Source organism: Pogoniulus pusillus, chromosome 3 (assembly GCF_015220805.1).
Source record: "Pogoniulus pusillus isolate bPogPus1 chromosome 3, bPogPus1.pri, whole genome shotgun sequence".
Classification (NCBI taxonomy): domain Eukaryota; kingdom Metazoa; phylum Chordata; class Aves; order Piciformes; family Lybiidae; genus Pogoniulus; species Pogoniulus pusillus.
The window spans coordinates 26614689-26631187 of NC_087266.1; the positions used below are offsets into that span (position 1 = coordinate 26614689).

The 16499-nt window shown below is 35.5% G+C and overlaps 1 protein-coding gene across 7 annotated transcripts in view; it reads left to right on the top strand.

Annotated features, from left to right (window-relative positions):
* NBEA (neurobeachin) overlaps nucleotides 1-16499 on the top strand; it is a 527236-nt gene that overhangs the window by 245276 nt on the left and 265461 nt on the right. For all 7 annotated transcript variants that reach the window (XM_064173040.1, XM_064173052.1, XM_064173047.1 and 4 more), the window contains one exon: nucleotides 11404-11468. In XM_064173040.1, the coding sequence (XP_064029110.1) occupies nucleotides 11404-11468 (65 nt within the window). The remainder of the gene's footprint in view (nucleotides 1-11403; nucleotides 11469-16499) is intronic.

The window sequence follows — 16499 nt, forward strand, 5'->3', positions numbered from 1 at the left end:
ACAACTGATTATTTTAGGGAGGGGGTTCCAACTTACCTGCTGTTTGCTAGTCTGCAAGTTGCGCTTCTTCAACCTTGTGTCATAAGGAAACCATTAGATCTTGTTTTCCTTGGATTTTTTTTCTTCCCAACTCTTCCTTTTTTTTTTTTTTTCCCCTTCCTTTTTTAGCCAGGATGGATATTGGTTAAGGAAAAGAAAAATATATCACTGGCAGGAATTCTCAGTGGGATTTGAACTTCAAACCTTCTCCAACAGGGCACTTGAAAATTTTTTTACTTAATGGCGAAGTCCTGAGTTCCAAGAAAATTCCAAAAGATCCATTAAGACTTCTGAGTTCTGTGTTCATGCCATGCAACTTTTCTTTCTTTTCTCTCTCTCTCTCTCTCTCTCTCTCTCTTTTGTTTTTTTTTTTAGCAGCTTTTGAAACATTTTCTTGAGGGAAAGAATAACTTACAGTCCTTTCTTCACCAGCCTTTGTTTTTACTGCAGTTCTCAGGAATAAAGTGGAATGTAGCATTAAGGTCTAGCGTCTTTGATGGCCTCATCATCTAATCATAGGTTTAACATTACTCATTTGCTGGCTCCAGGAATTCCTGCCATTAAGGGCCCTAGAGATGAAACTTTGCCTCAAATATTGATTGAAAGGAAGAGAGAGAAATTTAAGCTCTTTCTGCAATGCTTTTTTCCTTAGACATCCAAGCAAAGTAATGTAACAAATGCAGCTAAAATCAATTTGTTATTTTTAGGACTGTTATACATGTTGTTCATTATTTCAAACAAATATTTGACTATTTTGCAAATAAGACTCATTTTATACATTAAATGCTGTGAAAAGCCTAATTAAATGTTTGAACATTTATTAATTTTCTTTTGTGTTTGCCTGGGAGCGCTACCCAATTATTTGGGGAAATGGCAAGCTTTTAATGTTTATGCCCCATCTGATACTTCAAGGTTGCTTCTTCAACTTCGAAATATGGAAGATTTTGTTTCTTGATTACCGTTTATTAGTTAAGTCTTTCAAAAGCTGGTGCTAGAATTGTTAGTAGTGGTGTTAGATGTTTCTACAGGAACTGGTCAACAGAGGGCTGTAGTGGTGCAAATTGCATTCCCCTCCCTTCACCTTGCTAGCTTCAAAAGCACTGCTTCTGTAAACTGCAACTCCACAGAGCGTTGTGTTTAACCTTACAGGTGTACTAAAGAGGTCTGTACAGTTATCTGCGGGGGAAAGAAAAACAAGGCACTTGTGTTTGTATTTGTTTTTTTATTTAGGGTTTTGGGGTTTCGTGTGTTTCTGTTGTTTGGGTTTGTTTCTTTTTGTAAGTACTAACACATAAAATGACTAGAAGAGAATAGCAGATAGACAAATACCATAATCCTGCGTATAGCTAACAGAACAGGGAATTAGGGTTTTAGCAGATGTTTTCTGCATCTCTACAGTAAAAGAGATAGTGCTACCTGTGCTTTTCCATATGATAAATTGAGAAGTATTAAGTAGAAAGACTGTTCAAAGAACAGCAGTTTTTCACTAATCCTGTTGTAACTAGGGCTTTTCTCCCTCACATGGGTAAATCCTCCGTGTTCAAATTGAATGGCACTTTGCAGATTATGTGGGAAAGTTTGAAATGTATTGCTCAAAAGATAGATGATGATCTTAAAAACCTTTGAAAAGTACAATTTTGTTTTCACAGAACAGAGTAACTTTAGACATTGAATAGGAAAGGGAAATGCAGAGTTTGTTTTCCTTTCATTTGCTACAGCAAATTAGATGCTTTTATGCTCTTTATGTTGGAAATTCCATGTTAACGACTACAGATTAGCAAGGATGTCAGAATTTTTTTTCTTATCTGAGCTCCTGAATAAAATCAACATTGCCAGTGGCTCACATCCAAGGTATGGTCTAAATTTACATGAAATATCACATTACAAATGTCTGAAGGTACATGTCATGGATAATTCAGTTCATATGGGCAGCCTTTTAGACTCTGAAGGATATGCAATCAAGCTTTTCCCCCCAGTGGAATTCTGAGTTTCTGTGGAAAATATATTTTAAGTTGTAAAGGAACTCCTGTAGAGATAGTGCATCACTTGTCCATTTGGGGAAGAAGAAAAAGTTCTACTCTTTGTACTTTCAAAATCTCCCTTATACTGTATCTTGCTTCCCTGCACCCATTTTATGTCTTCCCTGTGATGACCTTCTTCAGTAGACTAAAACCCAGGTTTATTTGAAGGCTTTCTTTTTCTTTATTTCTTATATCCAAAGTACTTACAAGCTTTTGTTTTATATATATATATATTTGCCAAATATGTGATAATAAACATGTAATGACTTTCACTTTTCATGGAACAGGCATTTTCGTTTGGTCTTAGTCTATTTTAACGTGAAACAAATGAAGATGTGTTACGTTTGACAAGATCTGTGCTTGATTAGCTGGTCTTTGTTCCGTTAGCGTAGTTGAGAGTGTCACAGCTGTGTTGCTGTTGGAGTGGCAGATTTCTTCAATAAACTACAGAATTATTTTTTTAATGCATTATTTTTTACAGTGTAGTTCTTCACATCAGATGTATATTTCAATTCCTTATTCTTTCTTTTCTCTGTCCTTATATTTTTAGCTACCAATGCTTTCTAATTGATTCCAGATATTTTTGCAGATTTTTCTCTTTGGGATACAGCTCCTGCAGAAACTGAATGGTATTATCCCAAAGGAGTTTTATCTCTTGCCACGTATATTTTTATATATCCTACCTATTAACAGGGGAAATCTATTTTCTTAAATGGAAAATATTGTCTTAGTATATGAACCATCTTGCTACTTGGCCTGTTTAAAACTGACTATTATAATGGATAAATTATGGATAAATCACTACTTTAGTTAAAAAGGTCTTTGTCAGTTGTGGTTATAGAATATTTGACAAGTTTCAGGATTTTTGTAGTTTTAAGTAGCTCATTCATTGTGTTGTTTTCCCCTGCCCCATGATCCAAGTTTGACCAAAGTTGTAATTGAGCTTCAAAAGGAAAACTGTAATGAAACTAATCCTCTTCTGAATCACTGTGCTGAGGGAAAAGCTTTCTTTTAGGTGCTAGCCCTTTTAAATAGACTTGAGGAGCGAGGAGGATATACATAACCAAAGTGTACTTACACTGCAAATAAAACCTTCTAGGAGGTTCTCAAATAAATGATAACACAGAGTTCCACTTAGAATTAAGCTGTAAACACCACAAGATATATGAAGAATATATCCAGGACTTAAAGTTCAGTATGTAATTGATGTGTAAACTGAGCTTCAGCTAAACCTTTCAAATGTTGGTTAACAATTCACAAATGAGTTGTCTGTCCTTACCGTCTTATCTATTAACTTGGAAACTTTGTAGCTGCATGGGGTGAATATAGTCTGTCTTTCCATGCCACAGGCAGCCATTCAGTACATACTCAATGAAGAAAGATCTCTGAAGGATCTTCTACGCAGCAGAGTCCATAAAACACTTTATGGCAGTTTGACACACACAGAACATAACAATTGCATACTACTATATATACTACAGCAGTTTGCCTCAAAAGATGTGCCTTATCAGTGCAAGTTCAGAGGAAGTTCTCACGGAGCAAGTTCACTAATAGGTTTACCTCTCAGAATGTAAGATCGATTTCAGTACCCACTAGCACATCTGAAGTTAAATTCTGCCTCAAAGCATGGGATAACTCTTGGGCTTCTGCCCAACACAGAAACCATGTAAAAGAATAACTTTTTTTCTGACTAGAAGAATCCCAGAAATATGGAATTTATATAATGGAAACACAAAGGATTCATATAATAGAAACTCAAGCCATGCTTCTTGATACTAACGTGCTCTATTCAAGGCTTTCTAGAAAAGTTTAAGTAGGAATTCTCCAGCTCTACTTAGCAACAGGTATCTGACCAGGCTGCATCTTGAGACTCTTTATTTCTCTTCTACACTGCTCGTATGTCTATTTTACATTTTAACTTTAGACCATTATTAAAAACATTCATTTTCATTAAAGACATTATTTTCATTTTTATTGTGGCTTTACTTGTAATAATTCTGTATCTGTTCCCTCGTTGCCAGGATTAGATTCAACTTGCATTATGCTTGTTGGGCCTTATTTATTCCCTCCAAAAGTACTCCTAGAGTTCTCATACTCTTAATTTTTGTTTGATAAGTGATAGTTCTTTCTGAGGAACTGTGATAGCAGCACAGTAGCAGAAGCATTTGCTATTTGTCTTTTTGACACCAGCTGCATTAGGAAGGTTGAAGACAAGTTAAATAATGACTGCTTCTCAAATGTAGAGAAAAATGAACCTGAGACTTAGTCTTTTTATGAAATTAAGTCTGTTAAAACTTCAGTGTTGAAATTAAGGTCAGTTATGCAAAATCCTGTGGAAATACAATCTTCCTTTTTCCTAATCAGGAAACAATTTGGATGTTTTACATTTTGATGTGTTTTTCTCTTTCTCCTGTTGGATTATTCACTGACTCTATATTTGTATCAGTGCAACTAGGAGACAATGCTGCATATCATATCACTGCAAAAGCCTGAATTAAAATTTGATGTAGAATGTAAGGACACACAGAAACATACACAGAGAAACTTTATGTTTCAATAATGCATTTTCCAACATATCATGAAAACATTTATCCCAACAAAGTTCTGGATCTGATATACTTTTTCTCCTGCATCATCTTCTCTGCTAAACCCACTTTGGTACCAGTGCCGATGTGTGAAAGGCTGACTCACAAACACGTCTGAAAACTGTTAGATGGTTGTTTCCTGGTTTAGTGCATTAAGCTACCAGAGACCATCGTTCAAAAGCCACAGAGCTTTTGAATCACTCAAAGATAGGGATTCAAAACTGCAGATCTAGGAGCACAGGAGAGAAGAGAGAAAATGGCACTCATGTTTTCATGGCAGCAAGCTGAAATTCAGATCTCTGAATCTAATGGGATCATACTCCTAGGCCACAGTTTTGCCTATCAGCTTAGACTTCTCTTTGGCCCACATCAGACTCACAAATGTATCATAACATCTCCCTGCCTAATTCCATATTCCTGCTCTCTCCCTTTCACCAGTACATGTAATGATGGCAACAATTACACCTAAACAAAAAGTAACTGTGGACAAAATAACACATTTTTAATTAATTGTGCTTCTAGAGTGGCAGTGAAAGCAGTAGGTCATAGCAGGTGAAAGGGAAGGTGGCTGGGGCTCTAGGGAGGAAAGGTTACCTCTGTGGCAGTCAAGAAAAGGGAAATTTTCACATTTGGTGGAAGAGAAATAAATTCAAATCTCACAGGTGGTCATACGCTGGACAAAGCATTAGAAAGATGTATGAAAATATCAGTTGTGGAGCTCCAAACTGGGACTTTGTAACTTCACATTTTATCATGGGGCCAAATTTAAGTTCTGTAAATAAAATCTTTCTAGCTGAAGTGAGTACAACATTTCTGCATTTTTCTTTATGAAATGTGGTACAACTTCAACACGTATTTGTGTTCCAGTGTTGAATTGGGTTCCTTCACAATTCAGAACATACTCTATACTCAGATTATTAGATGCAATATACTCAGATTATTAGATGCAATTGCCAGCAACAGAAAGGAGCTGCAGTACAAGTCACAGGGGAAGAAGAAAACATGTAATGTATATTTTTTTCCTCTAGAAATGAAGCTGTTAATAAATACAGTTTTCAGGGTCTTCCATGTATATATAAAGGAGACAACATGAAGAGTAGTTTTCTGTGCATCAGAAGTCTTCTCTTTTGCTTTTTGGAAGACTTCAGGTATCCATCTCTAACATCAAAGGTTTGTTGAGTAATAAGTAGATTGGCTTTTTAGGATTAACAGTCATACATGGCAACAACACATGTTGTTGACAATAATTGTAATGTCTCTTAAGTGAAGGACTATAGAGGTGCATGTATTTTCTGTCTTCAGTCTGTATTGGAAAATAGGTTAAATTTCTGCAAGTTGATGGAAGTTAATACTGTATTATTTAAACAAATTTGATTCTTCCCCTATTGTTGCTTAGATAATGTCAATGGTTTTGCCATTCTGATTTTTTTAAGGGAGTCTCTTCTTCTAAAATACCAATGAAATGTTCCTCTGGGAATATTTGATTTCATTTGCAACATAAATGGGGCAGTTGCCACAGATGATAAGAAGGGCAGTGGGTCTCTGTGTTTCCAAGAAAGTGAAAAATTAACATATTGCTCCATGCCAAGAAAATAGTGGGGAAAATTTAGTCTTGTGAAAGTGTGATCTAATGCTTAAGACTAAATTTGTTGTGTTGTTGAAGTCATAGCCACATAGCGTAGTGGAAGTTTCACATTCTTTCCCTTTCTGTGATTTGGCCAGAAGCCTGGTTTATTCAAATGCTTGCAGATTTGCCATCCAGGAAGACATTGACAGTCATTCTTCAACTTCTTTATTGTGGGAAATAGTTGCTTTTAACATGAATGAACAGCCTTAAAGTCCTAAAATCGATCCCAAAGTAACTTGTAATGTGGTGGTTTGGCCCTGTCTTAGGGTCAGGTGCTCACCAAAGCTGCTCTATCACTCCCCTTCTTAGATGGACAGGAGAGAGGGATAATATAACCAAAAGCCCATGAGTCAAGATAGAAGCAATTAAATTGGATAAAAAGCCAAAGCAAAAGACCATGTGCAGAGGGAAAAGCAAATAAAGATATCATTCTTTTCTTTCCATCAGCAGACAATATTCTGTCCCTCACAGGCATCAAGACTTGCTCCCTAGCACGTACTCCATCAACGAATGCCTTCACACTTCCTTTTTCACTTAGCTTTTATATCTGAGCTTTCAATATACAGTATGGAATACCCTTTTGGTCAGTTTGAGTCAGCTGGCCCAGCTGTGTCCCCTACTAAGATCTTGCCCATCCTTCACCATACTATGGCAGTGGAAACGTTGGAAAAGCACAGCTTTGGTGTTGTGCAAGCTCTGCTCAGCAGCAGCAAAAACACTGGTTGTGTTATCAACACCCAGCTACATCATTGCAAAACAGAGCACTGTGAAAGATCATTATGGGGACAATTAACTACAGCTCACCCAAACTAAATACATCTAAAGATTACATTTTGTTTATCAACCAACAGCAGTATATATGTGAATATGAGAGAAGGGTTAAAGGTGGTAAAACTAATCTTAGATCTAATTCTCAGTTCTAACACTAATGGGAGATTTTAGGATTTCAATGTCTTCAGATCAGTTTTTCTACAAATGGTAAGGGCAGTCCTATGATCATAAAAACTGTGCAATCTTCTCAAAACATTATGAATATTCTGCTCAAAAGTTCATAAGGCTGCATCTTAGTTTTGCTGGGTTTCCCTGCTTGTAATGGGCATGGTTTTCTGCCATTAAATATCATTTCCCATTCATTTTTCCTTTTAAAGTGAAGCAAGTTATTGGTGATTCCAGAAGGTAACTAACTTCACAATGTGGAGTTCAAACCCAAGCTCAACTGCATGCATGTTGTAATTTCCTTCTCCTGATAAAAGGTAGCACCTGTTCATTTCAGTATAAGATATTTCTCCAAACAGATTCAAGGGTTTAGAAAAAAGAGAATCAATAAACTAGAATTTCATCTAGCTCAGCTGTTATGAAAAATACAGTGATGGAGGAACTAAGGTTGTCAACTGAGTTATTAATATCAGACTAGGAAATTTGATAAATGTTCAATATGACAGAAAAAGGGAAAAAAAAAAGGGTGGGGAGGGGTAAAAAACCCAGACACCAAAAAAAACCCCTCAGATTAGTTTAAAACATGGAAAAGAGAGAGTTCCAAAGTTACAATTGATCATGACAGTGGCACCTGTATTGGACAGAGAATCCTGGGGCAATATCTACACCAAGTATCTGTCCATCCAGTAACTGCAGTTGGTTGAGAAACTGGTAATTTGTGACACAATTTTAGACTTCCTTGCAAGAAGCAGAAAGGCTAAAAGCTGTCCTGTAAATTATGAAAAATCTGAGAACCACTATTCTTTTTAAAAAATATTTTGTCAAAGTTATTTTTTGTTATTTATCACAAGATACTTTAAAGGAAATTTTCTAAGCATCGTGATTTAAAAAAAAAATCTTTTAAGCAAGAGATGATTTTGAAAGAAATATAACATAAACTAAAAAAGATTCCTAGCATGCCAAGCCTCGTTGTTCCTCTTTGTGCCTTAGCTATTATTTTAATATAGAGACATTTGAAGAAATAATAGAGAGCTACATTTAAAAATAAAAAAATAAAATTGTCAGAGATTGAGACTTGTCCATCATAATTTGAAAGAAAAAAAAACCCAAACAAACCAACCCCCCCCAAATTTAAAATAGTATCTGCGGTGTGTTTGGTTATGGTTCATTATTTGGCATTTTTAAGCTTTTACTCTTCCTAGTTTCGTTTACCTTCTATCCTCCTCTTCATGGACAGTTTCATCACAGGTTTCAGTCTCAGCCTTTTGTCAGGAAACATGTACTGTATGTTTTTGCATGCAATGATGCTTTTCAATCAGTGGCAGAATAGAGGAGGATGACAAGTTAGGTGGGGTCTGCAGACAGCAATTGCCAATATCCTAATAATTTAGATGGTTTTGATGTCTTCAATAGAAGCTTGCATAATATAAAATATTAAAACATAGAACATAGCCAAACTTAGAGGAATTGAACTGAATGTCTGAAGTTATAATATTTAATTATTTTACTAGCTTTACATGAATAAAGATGATAATGAAATTTGATATCTTCATTCTGATTTTAGTACAAGAAGTGATGTGCCACCATTCTTGAACTCTGTGTTAGTCTCTAAACGTGCCTCTCTCTCAAAGCATTATGACTTGCCTTGTTCTGAGAGGTGCACTGCTGGCAATCATAGTCATCTCCCCTGCCCTTTCAAGCAGGAGTCCCAAGGGAGGAAACATCAATGCATTCTTCTACAGAAGATATTTTCTGGAATATGATTTTGTTCAAGTCTTCCATTTCTTCAGCATGTCATCATTGTCAGCATTTTTGAGGCACAGAAAATATTTTTTCCAATCACCATCACTGTGTCCATTATATTTGGTGATTGTTTTTCTGCTTCTTGAGGTGGAGGAAAAAAAGTTCTGTGCCATCTAAGATAATATAAACAAAATCACTGTCCATTCTTTGAGCATCTTAATCTAGTTCTTAAATTACTTTTGGGGGTCTGGATGGCTATTGCAAAGGCAACTGTCATGATGGCATTTCTAAGCATTTCAATGTATTGCTTTGTCTTTTAAAGTAAAACTGGAAGAAATAAAGAAGCCTCTTCACGAATACAGATAATTTCTCAACATCCTAAATCTGTTACATTAAAACTAAAAAATACTGAGAGGAAATGGTAGTAATAATAATTATTTGTTTACTTATGGATTAATGGAGTTTATAGTGAGGCTTTTGGTGTCATGTTTGCAGTGAAGTAATGCACAAATCATGAGTCTTGGTTTCTTTGAGGTCCTACTTTATTATGTTGCCTACTGGATTTTGGCACATTTCACACAATTTTATCATTAATAATTACTTTGTATAAATTTATGAGACTTGCCACCAATGGAGACATAAGGTGAGATTTGTTTGTTTCCACATAGATATCTAATGATTCATCAGGTACTTTAGGATATCTCACCTAAAATCCAGTTAGCCATTTTTGATACTGTGCAATAGATGAGACTTTTGCATTGACCAGGAAGATCTGACAAGACTTTGAAGAATCTCTTGGTTTCTTAAAGACAGAGATAGAAACTCTGTCTCTCTTGAAAAGATTAATTATCATGCTTTCTTCTAGTTATCTTAGTAAGCCTTTTCTTTTTTCTTTCTTTTTTTCCACTTCTCTTCTTTCAGCTTCTTTCCTGAAATGTAGCTACAGCAGTTCTGCTTTCCTGCCTACATAGTCACAGCAGTGGTGCAGAAGAGCATCTCAAAAAAAGTGCTAATAGAGGTTTTTACAATGCACAGTAAAAGGCTCTAATTAGAAATAATACTGTCTCTAACCCAGACTATTGTTTCTTAAAATGTCACTAGGTGTCTGTGTTTTAAATAATTGGATCCTTTCCTTCTCAGTTTCTGAAAGTAACTTTGTACTCTAACAAGGGGATTTAATTGCTTTCAAGAGCTAGATAATTAGGCTTGTTTCAATTACTAAATTTGAAAAATAACAAAATCAGCAGGGCTGAAGCAAAAACTTGCTATAGTGGTTTTATAGCCTACAGACTAGATGCTGATACTCCGGCTTCCCTAATCAGGACGCAGCTGGCTCAGTAATGATTTAGGGGTGTGCCTATGATTTGGATATTTTAGTGGCTTGTTTCTTGTAAAACCAGTAATGAGTACAAGATTATTGTTGTTAGGGTTTTTAAGATGCAGGAATTGGTCAAATCTGTGAGCGTTCACAGAATCGGTAAGAAACACCTTGATTATTAGTGATTAACTTTCACAGGTATTCTTTGAGAAACTTACTTTATCTGTGCAAAGCTGTTATTTTTTTCCCCTCTCCCACATCAGGAAATAATTGTTGGGAATTTCTGCTTGAACTTTTAGTTCTGAAAAAAATGAAATGTAAATCAGAATATTTCTGGAACTGTAATTCTCTCTACCTATTTTTTGTTTATAACATGGAGTCTTAGACTAGAAGTTTATCTCTGAACCATAATCCATGTAAGCTTTAGTGGCTGTTTGTTTTTTTCTTGCGTGATGAAAATGAAATGTTTATTGCTCTCAATGAAAAGCTTTAATGAGTTATCTCAAAAGAAAATAATCTTTTCTTGCCAAAGAGATAGCTCAACATTTTTTTTCATCTTGTGTATCTCTGAGAAGTGTTTGTGCGATAGAGGCAGTGTGTTGTATGACCAAAAAAACAGTTGTGTGTTGAGAATTTTCTCTGTGACTTAGTGAGGTAAAAGTTGTCATCTTTTCAGTATCTATTAGGTAGTTTAAATATCTTTTGAAAGTTTATCTTTGTTTTCAGTTATAATGGGGAAGAAACAAGGTTTGAATGTGAAGAAACTATGGCTGCCATAGTTTGTCACACTTAATATGTTCGTTGGGCAACTGCATGAACTGGAGAAACAAGATGTATTTTCATACTCTTTAGACAAGGAAACTAAAGCTTGCTTAAGGGTGAAATAAAAATCATGACCACTTAAAATAATTCATTTGAGAATGAATTACAGTTTTTAAATGGCCAAGTCATTGGTTGGTTGTTGTTTTTTTTTTTAGCAAAACAGCCCCCCAAAAAAAAAAAAAGTGAGAAAGGCAGAAGGGCATCACATCAAGAAGTTTAGCCTTCAGCCTAAAGTCAAACTTCTAAGGGTCAACTTCAGAAATGTGGTTTGAAATCCTTGGGTTTTGATCATGTCATATTTTGTCTTCTTAGGAATGGCAAAATTCTATTCAGAAGAATGCAGGACTTGCATTTATTGAGCTCATCAATGAAGGAAGGTAATTAATTTTAAAGCTTTTGAACAAGTAGTCATTTTGCATTTATTCCATTGGGTGATAATACTTCCTCACCATCTGTTCCAGAAAGAGTGTGTAAAGGCCATTTTAATTAAGAGATTTATTGTATAGATACCTTATATAGTAAATATTTCATGTGGAAATGTGTGAATTCTGAAGATTTTGTTTATTGACAGAGTGAAATAGAGCACCCATGAACTGTATATAGGTTAGAGTTTATTTGAGAATTGAGCTGCCATTTTCCAGAGCAGCAAGATTGTTTTACTCAGTCTAGGGAGCCCAATCTGTAAGCCCATCTGCTGCTCCATCTGTTTTAGCACAGCATTCATTGTGCAAATGCACTTCTCTGTACTATCGTTTCATGAGATATTATTTTATCTAGAAATTCTGGTCCAGTTTGAGACCAGTAGAATGCACAAGACAGTTTGTAAGAGCTGCCTTGCTTTTGCGAACTGTTAGATGCTTTATTATGAATCCTTAAGTAATTTTAATGCTGTATCTGTCTTCTGCTCTGTACAGTGTTTGTCAGTACTTCCAGCAAGCAAGCTGAGCATCAAAGAGAGACTTTTTGGCCTTCCTGGTAGTGGAATGCCAAAGGCAAACAGAACCACTTTGTGTGTGATTCGTATTGGCCAGTACATTAAATCTATTTGAATTCAGAAATGTCTTGATATGTGGAGCTGAAAAAAAAACAACAAAACAAAACAGACAAAAAAAACCCCAACAACAAAACAAACACACACAAACACAAAAACAACAACCCAAACAAACAGAAAACCCAAACCAAAAAAACAGCAATATGCCTGTGGAAGAGATACTGTCATTTTATTTGTGAAAGAGATACTGTCATTTTATTTGTGGTTACTTTTTTTCATCAATGAGATGTCATTACTAACATAAAGTATCAAATTTTCTCTTTATTATTTTTGGTCTACCTGATACCTAAATGGTTAAACCATGTATTCACTTAAAATGAAATTTGAAAACATGAGAGTGCAGGAATATATTATCAAGAGCATGTACCTAATTATCCACTTTCTGCGTGGTGAAAATCCATTAAGATTCCCTGTGAACACTAAAATTGCACTGCAACACAGCAGTCAGAACTGTAGTCTTTTTGTTGGAAATTCTTGCTATGAAGTGGCAAATATGAGTTTATACCAGAACAGGGCTCACCTGACTGAGTCATGTACTGCACATTATACAATAAATAGTGCATGGTAATAGACTAATTATAGTAAGATTATGTTCTTGGACAGGAATATGCAATCCTGTTTTGACCTTTTTTTTTTCTCGCTCAGGCTAGTAAGTTCAGATATTATTTGCATGCTCACTGTCGATAAAATGCTCATTCTGAACAAATCCTACATTTACATCTTTTAGCAGTGAGGTATTAAGATATGAGTTTAATCTCTACTCCCCTCTAACAATAGCTTTTCAAAACAAAGTAGTACTGCTGCTTAAATCCAATCAAAGGAGTGTCTAGTCCAACTACTCTTAGACACATGTTCCTACATATACTTTTGTCAGAAAGAAGCTTGAGAACAAGTGTGTATGAATTACTTGAGTCCTTTCCTTTGCAATCAGCTCATTTGTTTTTAATTTACCCTTTTGGGTATAAAGATAACAGTCCTTTAACTGGAAATTGTTATAAATATTTATTCTGCTTAATAGCTGAATTTGTGAATGCAATTCATCAATCATAGCTAGAGAATGCAATTGTGCAGTTGTCAACAATTAACAGGACATAAACAGTTGATGAATGTGCAGCTGAATTAAAGTGCTCCCTAGGATAACCTGAAATTATAAACTGGATCATTTAAAGGAATATAACAAAGGATCTTTATAATTAAAACAAAGCAGGGTTAATGGGATGTAAAATTGCATATAATCGCTGTGCAATAATGATTGAATTTTAAATTATTAAAAGCAAAATGAAGACTAAGAATATTTTGAAGGACTTTCTGGGTAAGATCTTGAGAGACCTGGGTAATAAATCAACAGCTTTGAGAACTTTTTCTTTTGAACATGAAAGAAAAGGTGTTTAAATATAATGCAGAGGCTCTTCAATCAGATGTCTATCTGTTTTAACATATGGATGCTATAAGGTGATTTCTCTGTACCTAGCTTTTGTTGTTTCTGATTGAAATAATTCAAGTGTTTTTTTTTTTTACCTTTAACTTTATTAGAAATATTCTGAAATAAAATATTTAAATTTAGTTGTAGTTTTAAAAAATACATATATTCTTGTCACTTTAATCAATTGAATTTTAATTTTCAATCACTTAATTTAATGTTTTTTTTTTCCTTCATTTAGATAATGTTTGTTTAGGAAGATCTGAAGCACACATTTGTAGAATTGAGCTTACAACCACTCCAATAGAGTTTTCTAAATACAGGAACTGTTATTTTTTCATATAGCAGGGCTGTGCCTATAGATGTAAACTAATATTTTCAAGGAAAACATATGTAAAGATGCTTAATTTGGAAATGTAGAAAATCACTCTGTAATACACTTGAAAGATTTAGATATCCCAGTTATGAACTCGAACCTCATGCTTTTTAATCAGTCTCATGCTAAGAATTTGTGATGTTGAGGGTAACACACATGTCAAGAGCATCACTAGTAGTACCTTAGTTGGTATTTCAAATTTACATTAGCATATGCATATAAGTAGGCTTCTTAACTTAAAAGCTGGATACATGTACAACGTTGGCTGTAAAAAGAGACATGAAAAGAGTACTCTAGGTGTGATGTGGAAGGAGTTTAAAACCCACACTTAAGTGGTGTTATAATGAATGAGGTCAAAAAAAAAAAGCATGCAGGATGACAAGAACAAGAGATAGTAGCATCCCCCTCAAGTAAATATGTATACAAATACATACAGTTTGGGAGACCAGGAGTAGAATTTACTCCACATGTAGTCTCAAAACTGTAACATCACTAGAATGAGTGAGCTTTGGTGGTACAGTCTGCACCATGTGACAGAAATGCTGTGATGGGCAGATACAAGTTCCTTGGGAAAGGCAAGTGGAAAAAGCAAATAGAGAATATTGTCTTCTCTGGAAGGAGCAGCTCAGATGTGCGGAGCTCTTAAATGGGATGAAAGACAGTCTGGTTGATAACTTACAGGACAAGATAAGAGGAGAGTCCAACAGTGATGATACTGGAGAGAGAGTTTGTTATAGACCACCCATTCAGGGTGAGCGAAAGGAAGAAGCATTCTTTAAATATGAGTAAGTATCAGGATTGCATTCCCTAGTTCTCACAGGGTTTAACTTTCCTGACATCCTCTGAAAGTGCAGCAAGGTGGGATACATGCAGTCAAGATAATCTCTAGTGAGTGTTGGGCACAACTTCCAGATACAGGATAACTAAGAGTGACACACAGCTGAATCTGCTATTCACTAGCAATCAAAATTTGGTTTTGAATATGGTAATTAATGGCACTGTAGTTTGCCTGTAGTTACCTTGAAATAGTGAGGATAGAGAGTAGCAGAGTACAGACTTCATGAGTGCAGATTTTAGCTTATTGAGGAAACTGATAGAATCCCATGGAAGGCAGATGTGGAAATCGACAATCACCAGAAAAGTGGCAGGCCTTTGAGTACAGTGTCATCCAAGTGCAAGAACAGGGAAAAAGTAGATGTATCAAGTGACTTGGTTTGATGCTTAAGCATGTGTAGAAAGTTGTCGGGAGGGCCAGAGCTCAACTGGAAGTGAGATTTGGAAGAGAGATATCAAGGGCAATGGGAGCTTCTGATGCATCATTAGTAGTAGCAGTTTGAACAAGGAAAATGTGACCTTTTGCTTAATGGGTCAGATGATACAGTGGCAGATAAGACTGAGATGTTCAATGCCTTATTTGCCTAAGTCTCCACCAAAGTTTCTCAAACCTCTGTCTTTAATGAAGGAGTTCAAGGAGAACTACCAGCACCAGATGACGATTGAGCCAAGCATTCCTTGAGACAACTTGCCCCATACAAATCCATAATACCTGATAGGCATATCTCATGGCAGTGAAAGTTCTTGCAAGTCTGGTAACTATTATCTCCATGAAAGGTCAAGGAAACTGGAGCAGGCCACAGGTGCCTGGAGAAAGGCAAATGTTGTGCTCATCTATAAAATATTCCACAAAAGCCAGAGAATTTTAAGCTGGTCTGCTTTTCTTCTGCCCCTTGGAAAACTATGTAGCAAGTCCTTTTGGAGTACGTTTTGGCTGCATGAAGGAAAAAGTAATTGAGAACAGTCAAACATAGATTTGCAAAACCTAAACCATCACCGACTAAACACTTTACCTTCTACAATTAAAGAAATAGATTTGTGGACATGGGGAAAGCAGTGAACATCATTTACCTTGACACTGGCTAGGTTTCCACACTGTGTCCCACAGTATTCACGTATCAGAGTTAGAATGCTACATCTGAATGCATGGACAACTGACTCCATAGAATACTGACTATATAATGGGGTTCCAAGGGTTGTGGTTAATTTTTTTTATAGTCTACCTTGATGCCTTTGACAAGTGAAGTATCTCAGGGTCTGTCCTGCCTAAGAAATGGATGTCACAGTTCATTATCTATTAGTTTTTCAGATTTGGATTACTATTCTCACCTCCCATTTCCTTCCCCCCTTAATGTTTTCACAACATTCACCTCATTAAAGAGATGACCTTGTAGTTTAATTTAAAATAATTTCCTTTATTTTTCACAGAATTTCCTCATTTTAAATAGCAAGAGTAGTCTGATCATAATACAAATTTGAGGATACATGAGACCATGTCTCAACTTAGATTTTAAATTGTAAGCATTGTTTTTATAACTTCACCTTTGTACTTATATCTGCTTTCTGCCTTTAGCTGTGAGAAATATACTTTTGCATATCCAGCTACCTGGACCTCCAGTCATACTAAAATTTCACAGGAGGCCTTTTCTTTTTAAACTTTGCTTTGTTGAGAAACATCACTAATTTTCTGGAAAGAGTAGTAGATTGTTTAAATAGACTGGAAATTT